The sequence below is a fragment of the Triticum aestivum genome, chromosome 7A (assembly GCF_018294505.1).
Source record: "Triticum aestivum cultivar Chinese Spring chromosome 7A, IWGSC CS RefSeq v2.1, whole genome shotgun sequence".
In the NCBI taxonomy this organism is placed as follows: domain Eukaryota; kingdom Viridiplantae; phylum Streptophyta; class Magnoliopsida; order Poales; family Poaceae; genus Triticum; species Triticum aestivum.
Genome location: NC_057812.1, coordinates 50,691,830 through 50,701,287, shown reverse-complemented (window position 1 = coordinate 50,701,287; position 9,458 = coordinate 50,691,830). Strand labels below are relative to the sequence as shown.

Here is a 9,458-nt window from a genome sequence, read left to right as displayed (position 1 = left end):
GGGTGCGGGCCCGGGGGTCGTCGGCGGCGGTGGAGCGGGGGAGGGTGCGGGGGGTGCTAATGGCGCACTACAGAGACATGCGCCATTAATAACCCAACATAATAATGGTGCACCACACAGACATGCGCCATTAGTAGTTTTGCAAAAAAGTAAAAAATAATAATTTCTATACTAATGGCGCACCGTGGCACAGTGCGCCATTACTAGTTCAAACTAGTAATGGTGCACTATGCAGCGATGCGCCATTAGTAGTTTTGCAAAAAAAGTAAAAAAAAAATATAGTAGCGACGCACTCTGCCCGGATGCGCCATTAGTATGTTTGAAAATATGAAAGAAAAACATTTTGTTACTAGTGGCGCACCATGTGCTTGGTGCGCCATTAGTGTCTTCCTTCCACACTAATGGCGCACCGACAGATGATGCGCCATTAGTATATAGTAATGGCGCACCACATGCCTGGTGCGTCATTAGTGTCAATTCCATTTATAGACCTTTTCCTAGTAGTGTTAGTACACCAATTCAGAGCTTCTTCCAATTAGTATGAATTTATCAATCTTTTTTTAGTTGGACTGAACATGGAAGAATTCCTTAGAAAAAAAGTATGCCAAATTGATGAAAGGGGAAGAAATGAATGCAGTTGCTGCAATTGTAATGCTAGATTTTAAATGCAATAAATGGAGGTAGTGACACACTGTTTTAGCTTTATGAGTTGGGTAAAGGTGTCTCCAGTCTAGTATGGATCTTGCTGTAGATAAGATACTTCCTTGCAAATATTTGTCATTGTGGTTTTCTAAACAACCATTTTCTCAAAATAGTCATCTACAATTTTCTCAAGATTATTGAAGTATACAATTAATAGGATTTCATTCATTGCCCAAAACCTAATTAATTAGTGAAGGTTTGCTCAGTCAGCATGCTTACATGGTGAAATTAAGTCAGGCGGGGACTTATTTGTAATATTAACATCAACAGTCTAGTTGCTGCTTTTGAAACAAAAAGGATAAATGTAGGCCTTTTGGCGGCCAAGATGGTCAATAATCTTTAATTAATATGTCTGTACCTATTATACTATTGTAGATACTGACTTCAAATGTACCATATTGTGGTGCTAGTCTCTGAGCTTGTTTCCATTTGCATTGGGACTAAACGCTTTGTTGTACATTTGTTTAGGTTAAATATGCTCTTGTTGAGGCAATTGATGGTGGTGCTATTTGGGAGGACTCTGAAATCTACGCCCATGTGAATTTCTATGCCAAGGCCAAGAATGGCCCAAAGAAGAATGATGGCAAGGTACTTGTGTTTGCTGAGTTGCATCAGATTGGCCGGCGTCTCAATGCTATGGTTCTTACCTGCTTTCGCTTCCTGGATGGGAGCAACCAAATATGTATGTATATTTAGATCTTAATTCATGTTTCTTTCTTTCTTTCTTTCTTTTTTCTTTGCAGAATTGCTCAGATAACCCGTCATTAACTTTGCAGGTGGACAACGTGATAAACTTCGAAACCCTCTTATCAGGCAAAACCAGGATATTGGTCACTGCTATGCATGTACTGAACAAATTAAGCATCCTGATGGATCGAGCTACAAGGCTGGACATATTGTCTGCACGTTGTATTATCTTGACAACTACACAGTTGTTTGAATGCAAACACGCTGAATTGTTTGGTTATTTAACATACGCACTGTCAACTGTTCTCAAACTTTTGGTGAAGATGCATGCATGGGCTTGGAATCTTGAGAAACTGGGAAACTTCACTGTTGTATCTGCTTACAAGGCTCTAGTTTCTAAAAGGGCCACAAGTGATGAACCGTCGAGCTTGGGAGAGAAGGTCAATATTGCTGGAATAAACTTTGGAAACTTGCTGTCCTGGCTAAGGTCATGGCTTTATCCCATGCAGAGCTGTGCTTCGGGACTGGCACATTGACTGTATCACGTTCTGTGAGACATGCAGTATGGAACGCACTGGTACATGCTCTGTTTGAATGCACCTGGCTTTGGATCTTTTGGCAGGAATTAAAAGAGAAGGTTGATGTTGAAGTGTCTAATCTACACCTAGTCTTGGTATCATTGAAGGCCAAATTCTGAATGAATGGGAAGCATGCATGATTTTATGTTGGGCTATATGGACTGGGCAGATTGCTTGTGATCATGGTGAAGGGGGCAGGTCGGTTCTAGCTTCTGCTCAATGGACCATGGACGCTTGGGTGGACATTGCCCAAGTGGGGATGGTCAACCAAAGCATATCTACCCAGAAGCTGTGGATTCCACCTGAAGAAGGTTTATGAAGTTCAAAATGCAATCGCAAGCTATGTTGAAGGCAGAAGGAATGGTGGCACTGGTCCTACTATCCGATATCATGAAGGGAAAGCTGATATCCGTGCACCAGATCGCTGGTATGAGTATGATGTGAGCCCACAAGCAATGGAAGCTTATGCAATTCGTGACGCTGTCAGACTGGCAATGGATCTTGGTAAGCAACATGTGATCATCGAAAGTGATGCTAAGGAAGTTGCCCAAATGTGCAATATTGGAGACCTTCGAGCATAGGCCATCGCTGTGCCAGGAAAACTAGTTAGGTGGAAAAGTTGAATCTGGATCAACTATATTCCAGTGTTTCTCAGCGATTGTCTGAGCACTGCTTGTAACCCCCCCTCCCCCTGGATTAATGTAAGCTGAAGTTTTACGAAAAAATGTTTGTTTCTATGTGTGTATTTTTTGGGTAGCAATGTGCTCCTTGTTTGTTGAGATGGCATGTCTTGTCTCAGCACTTGAGTACATCAAATGATCAAAATTCGAACATAACTTAGGGTTGGGGATGGATGTTTATTCATATGTGATGCAATAAAAATATACATAACATAATGGTTTCCTTGTTTCCAGTGATTTGTGTCACTTGTTTGCTACGTATATATGTTTGATCTTTCGTTTGAGGGGTAAGATTCTCGTGGCTGGATGGTATAACCTAGTTGCAAGAATCTGCAGCAACACGCTTCACCAGGAGAGTGGATTTTCTACCATGCACCTCATTTATTGTTTTGTGGCACCAATGACATCATTTATGTTGTTTTCTCTACTTACTAAGTTTCATTCAAATAAATAGATGTCTAATGTATGTTGAAGTGAAAGTTTGATTTACATTCTGTTTGCATAATTGTTTTTTACAAGATCTTTAAAACATGACTAATATTGAATATGTTTTTTGGAAATTAGTTTTTAGATAACTAAATAACCATGCTTCAAACTTGTTTCGTACAATTGTTTTAATTCCATGCAAAAAAATAATAATGTTGCATTCTATTTTGTAAAGAAAAAAAATCTAACTATTACACTATTGCTCGCGGTGTTCCGTTGTGTATCATAATGTTACATTGTCTGCCGATGTGTATCAAATTAATTCTTCTTAATTTTACAGTGTTTCACCATGTTTTAGAACATGAATTTTAAAACTTGTTAAAATATATTCAAAAGTGGTCTTGTTTTAAAGTTCTCGTTGTCATAAACACAAATATGCAAACGGGTCATAGATTATACTTTTGATTCAAAAGATAAAGTAGATTTTAACTTGGAAATAGAATAAAAAAGTATGGGATGATGGAGCCTAGCCGGGACAGTGTGCTTTCATGTGTCAGAGAAAGAGGTAGCAAGTATCAGCAGCATTAAACCATCAATGCATGGCATCGGATCTTCAAGAAAAATCAACGGCTCTCCATTGCACGGTACCTCCCCTGCATGGGAGAATTGCTTTCCTCGCTTCACCAGCTCTCCTCTCTGTTTTGCATTCTTGTTGGTGAGCGATCTAATCTAGATACAATCGTCACTTGCATCTTCTTTGTGTTCTGGGATGGGTGGAACATAGCATTCTTCATTTCTTCCTTTTAGAATCTTCTCCTTTTGCTTTCTAGTCTTGTGTCCTCTCACTTAAATCACCATCATTTGTTAGTCTTTAACACCCTAAAAGAGCCGCACCTCATGGTTGTTGTGTGTGGTGCCATGGACTTAGTGGGGGATGCAACGGGGGGCTCAAACGACGGTTTGTGTAGCGTCACTGAGCATGCCATCTTCTGTGAGGTACTTGCCAACCCTTTTGACCGGCGGTTTGTTGTCACCCTTGATCCTGGGTGGGAGGGGAAAGGGTTGTCGCCCTTCCCGACGTCATCATTGTGGTAGCGTGATGAGTACCTGGTCCTTCTCCCTTGTGGTAGTGCTCGCTCTATTTGCTTGATGTTCACCTCAAGCTCGTTGCTTCTTCAAATTTTGCATGTCGTCCCTTGTGCTTATCCCCTCCTCATCCGAGCACCGAACGACCACATCTTCATGGCCGCCGAGGTTTGACCCGTTGATGTGTGGCCCTGGCATTCATCTATTCTGCTCCTGCGACCTCAAGGCCACACCTTTTGCTTGTTCTAGGTTGAACGCACCCCTCCCTCGACGGTGTGGCATCCTTCGAACCAAGACGAGGTGGGAGGGTCCCCTTCGTCGAGGGTGGAGGGGGTGTGGGTGTGGTATCTTCTCGGTTCTCAGTGCAGGCGTTTGGCGAGGTCGTTTGTTCTCCGATAGTGTTTTGAGTAAGTAGGGCATCTCATTGTGCAAGCAGTGCTTTTTTGTGCTTGTAGTGTGTGTTGTGCTATAAGTTGTGTTCCCAGCTCCCTTATATCTCTGGACCGTTGGTGTTTTTCTTTCTTTGTCAGGTATGTTTTTTTTGCGGGAAAACTTCCAATCTATTCATCTTCAATCATGACAGTACAACGAACACCAGAAATAAAAATTACATCCAGATCCGTAAACAACCTAGCGACGACTACAAGCACCGAAGCGAGCCAAAGGCGCACCACCGTCATCGCCCTCCATCGCCAGAGCCGGACACAACTTGTTGTAGTAGACAGTCGGGTAGTCGTCGTACTAAGCCCCATAGGACCAGCACCCCAGAACAGCAACCGCCGCCGATGAAAAATAACGTAGATCGGAAGGGTCCAAACCGAAGACACACGAACGTAGACGAAGAACAACGAGATCCGAGCAAATCCACCAAAGATAGATCTGCCGGAGACACACCTCCACACGCCCATCAACGATGCTAGACGCACCGCCGGAACGGGGGCTAGGCGGGGAGACCTTCATTTCATCTTCAGGGAGCCGCCGCCATCTCACCTTCCTGAGTAGGACACAAACCCTAGCAAGATTGAAAAAAACGACTAAAAAGGGAGCCCTTCCGCCGGCCCTTGCCAGGATCCACCGTGCCTCCATGGCCCTAGGGCACCGGAGACGAGGCAGACCTGCGCCGATGCCGGCGAGAGGCACGGACCCTAACTTTCTTTCTTGAAGGAGGAGGAGGAGGCGGAGCCCTGGCTCTAGGTATTTGGCCTAGCTCTCGTGCGCCTAAACAGAAGCTAAGAAAATCTTGTCATGTATGTTTAATGTTGTATTGGTCAAACAACAAACACACCTGATGTTGTATTGGTGGCTGTAATCCTGGCTGGTTTATTTCGCAAAAAAAAAATCCTGGCTGGTTTATTGCTTCGTTAATTCAAAATCGAGCTTAGTTTGAGCCTTATGTCTAAAAGAGCTGTGCCTGATGGCTCAATTGTTAGATTAACCGTTTTATAACGGGCCTCCATTGATGTGTCTAGGATAACCCGTCAGTAAGAATATTATCACTGACGGGGAACCGAAGTTACCTGGCCCTTTCATACCGTTTAATTTCGTACAAAAATGTAGTTTCTTTTTCCGAGAGAAAGAAAAATGTAGTTATGACAGGCTTCTTTGGCAACCTCAATGGTAACCTTTTTTTTCTAGATCAACTCTCAGTGGCGACTTTTTTTTAGAAGACCCTCAGTGGTGACCTAATAATATACTGCTGACTTTTTTTAGAAGACCCTCAATGATGACCTAATAATATACTGCTGACTTATTTTTTGAGGGGTGAAATATACTGCTTATTTTAGGGGGTATAATATACTGCTGACTGTCCAACCAATTCTACTTCTTTTTAGACAAGTCCAACCAATTCTACCGATGGGTCATGTTTTTTTTCGAGAAATTTGACGGGGTCATGTTCTTCTTCGGCCCATCGGTGCAGCAGCCCACTTTAACTATCTGTAGCCCAAGCCCACTTTCGCCCCGCCGCCACCCCCCTCCCCGGAATTCCCCACGAAGAAACCCTCTCGCTCTCTCTCGACCGATCGACAGCCACCGCACTGCCGAATGCGCTAAGCACCCTCCCAACCCTCGACGCTTCCGCGCCGCCCCACCCCCATCTTGAGAACTGCCGGCCAGACGTAGGCGCGAGGTCCCTCGGCAGCAATGGCGACGACTCCTGTGCGGGGCTAGAGCGTCACTCCGGCCCTTTCGCATGCGCCGCTGGCCGTGGCCCTGTGTCACCGCGTGCGGTTGCCGGCTGCGGCTTGGTGGTGCGCCCCTTCGCCTCCGGCGCCGGCAGGACAGCGGATAATTTTCATTAGAGGCTTCTCTCTTGAAAGAAAGAATACAATGGGTAAACAAATTACTGTTGAGCAATTGATAGAAAAACGCATTGTTATGACGATATCTAAGACCATGATCATGTATATATATAGGCATCACATCCGTGACAAGTAGACCGACTCCTCTCTGCATCTACTAATATTACTCCACACATCGACGGCTATGCAGCATGCATCTAGTGTATTAAGTTAACAAGAACGGAGTAACACCTTAAGCAAGATGACATGATATACAGGGATAGACCCAAATAATATGAACAAACCCCATCTTTTTATCCTTAATTGAAACAATACAAATACGTGACATGTCCCTTTCTGTCACTGGTAATAAGCACCGCAAGATTGAATCCATTACAAAGCACCTCTTTCATGGCAAGAAAAATCAATCTAGTTGGCCAAACCAAATAAATAGATCAAAGAGAAATACAAAGCTATCTTAATCATGCATAAAAGAGTTTAGAGAAGACTTAAATAATACTCATAGATAATCTAATCATAAATCCACAATTCATCGGATCTCAACAAACACACCGCAAAAGAAGATTATATCGAATAGATCTCCAAAAACATCGAGGAGAACATTGTATTGAAGATCAAAGAGAGAAGAAGCCATCTAGCTACTAGCTATGGACCCGTAGGTCTGTGGCAAATTACTCACACATAATCGGAAGGGTGGCAAGGTTGATGTAGAAGCCCTTCATGGTCGAATCCCCCTCCAGCGGAGTACCGAAAAAGGTCTCTAGATGGGATCTCACGAAGACAGAAACTTGCGATGCCGGAAAAGTTTTTTTGGTGTGCCCCCTGTTTACAGGGAATATTTGAGAATTTATAGAAGAAGAATTTGGGTTAGAGGATCCACACGAGGGGTCCACAAGCTTGGGAGGCGCGCCACCTGAGCTTGTCATTGACTCGTGGCCTTTCTGGCATTCTCCCGAAGTTTTCAGAGTGTCTTGTGGTCCAAGAAAAATCTTCAAAAAAGTTTCGGTCCGTTTGGTATTGATTTTATGTAAAGACAAAAATAAGGAAAAAACAACAACTGAAACTTGGCACTAGGTTAATAGGTTAGTCCCAAAAACGATATAAAATAGCATAATAATGCATATAAAACATCCAAAATTGATAATATAATAGCATGAAATAACAAAAAATTATATATACGTTGGAGATGTATCAATTTTTTTAGCCAACAAAGCTATGTTCTATATTGATGTATCACAATGTTTATATGAATGATGGATGGGTCATGAGGAGTGCCCAACCACAAATACCTCCCTTGAGGAAGAGAAACACCATACGTAGCTATGGTATGAGCTTCAAAGTTAGAAGCTCGAGGTTCAAATAAGAACTTATAAGATGTAAAAACACTAGAAGTTTCTAGAATCTCTTTCACAATCCCACCATAGACGGAAGGAGGTCCAAAGGCTAGTGTGGTTGTTTGGGCCTTGGATGGGCCAGACGCTCGGTCCAACTCGACACCCTCAGGCTAGGTCGAGGGCCCATCTCCACCACCCCGTCCCCCCGTGTTTCCTCTTCCTCCAGCCCCAGTCGCCTCGTCCGGTGCTTGCTCTCCCCTCCCTCCCATCCCGGCGCCCCTTCCCCGACGCGCCCTGCCGCCGGCACCCGGCAGATTCGCCGATCCAAGCACAACCCGAATGGAGCCGGCGGAGGCGGGAGGCGGCATCGCCGCCACGAGGAGCAGCCCGGCCGCCGTGCAGGCCACCGAGGACGACGCCGCAGCGAGCACGCTGTAACGCCCCCGCCTCCTCCCTCTCCCGCTTACATTTTCTTCCTTCCCAGCCACTGTGGTCACCACTGACATCAGTCTTAGGATTTTCCTGTTGGACTAGTAAATTGTCGAGCAACATGGTACTGAACTTGTCACTGATTTGGTGGAATAATGTGTTCGGAGAGCACTGAATTTGTCACCGATTTGGTGGAATATTGTGTTCGGAGAGCACTTAGCAGTAGTTCTAAAGAAAAAATATCTTATCTTACTCACCGAGATTGTTCCCTTTCACTCAGGACCGATGAACATGTCGGAGATACTGCCCAGCCACCATCAGGACAAACAGTACAAGAGCTAGTTGATTCATTCTCAGGCCAACTACCAGGGAGGATTTGTGCCAAAGGAAAATCAACCGCGGGTGTTTTGGTGGAGGAGAAGGACCTGGTTTCGTACCGCCGCGACTGGGAGAAATCTTGGGGTGACAAATGTGGCTCCTTCGAATTCTACTGTAATAATCTACTTACTAGTTACTACCCATCCGGTTCTTTCTCTGCATTTCTTCTTCCTACTGCTGTATACCTCGACTCGATTAGTTCTCTTACCGATGGGAAGCAAAGGAGATTAGTTATATTAGTTTCACTGCAGCTATACCGTCCCTTGTAGTATGTCTGAACCTGAATTATTTAGTCAATGTTTGATTTCTGGGCTGATTTCTGTGACTTTTGCTGCAGCGTGCGTGAGAGCCATGCTCTTCACATGCAAACGCACCCCGCCACATGCAGGCGTCAAGACTTGCCTGCAAATCTTCTCCGTCAGAGTCATGGAGATCGACGGTGGTTATCTTGAGTGGCCACTCGAGGTCTACGGCCTGGTCGCCACCCGGGACTCGATGGATCATAATCGTAACATTATCTTCAGACTCAGGAGGGATGCCTGCCAACTCCTCACTCAACAGGTGTGTAGTGGTGTAGTCAAGTATTATTTTCGCTTATGTGGGGTTGGGTTGGCTATATTATGCTGTATCCATATTTCTTTATACAGTTGATCGATTTGATAATGAGTAGTGCAACTGATGGTTGCAGGATCCATTTTTGGCGCTGACCGGCCCGTCTCATGCGATTGTCTTCACCGGCCCAGTCGACATTGAGATACAACTCAAGGTGAAGGGCAGAACCACAGAGCATGAAGACAAAGATTTCATCTCCAAAGTGCTGGTATACGGACGTGATCCTAGTGACAAACTCGCCGATGC

The 9,458-nt window shown here is 44.5% G+C and overlaps 2 protein-coding genes across 2 annotated transcripts in view; both read left to right on the top strand.

Annotated features, from left to right (window-relative positions):
- Positions 1-1,642, top strand: part of LOC123152981 (uncharacterized) — a 15,751-nt gene extending 14,109 nt beyond the window's left edge. Inside the window, exons 3-4 of the mRNA XM_044572322.1 lie at positions 1,171-1,384; positions 1,479-1,642. Coding sequence (XP_044428257.1) covers positions 1,171-1,384; positions 1,479-1,642 — 378 coding nt within the window. The remainder of the gene's footprint in view (positions 1-1,170; positions 1,385-1,478) is intronic.
- A 6,419-nt stretch (positions 1,643-8,061) lies between these two features.
- Positions 8,062-9,458, top strand: part of LOC123152980 (uncharacterized) — a 7,759-nt gene continuing 6,362 nt past the window's right edge. The window contains exons 1-4 of the mRNA XM_044572321.1: positions 8,062-8,227; positions 8,503-8,714; positions 8,938-9,161; positions 9,289-9,456. Coding sequence (XP_044428256.1) covers positions 8,133-8,227; positions 8,503-8,714; positions 8,938-9,161; positions 9,289-9,456 — 699 coding nt within the window. The 5' untranslated portion in view covers positions 8,062-8,132. The remainder of the gene's footprint in view (positions 8,228-8,502; positions 8,715-8,937; positions 9,162-9,288; positions 9,457-9,458) is intronic.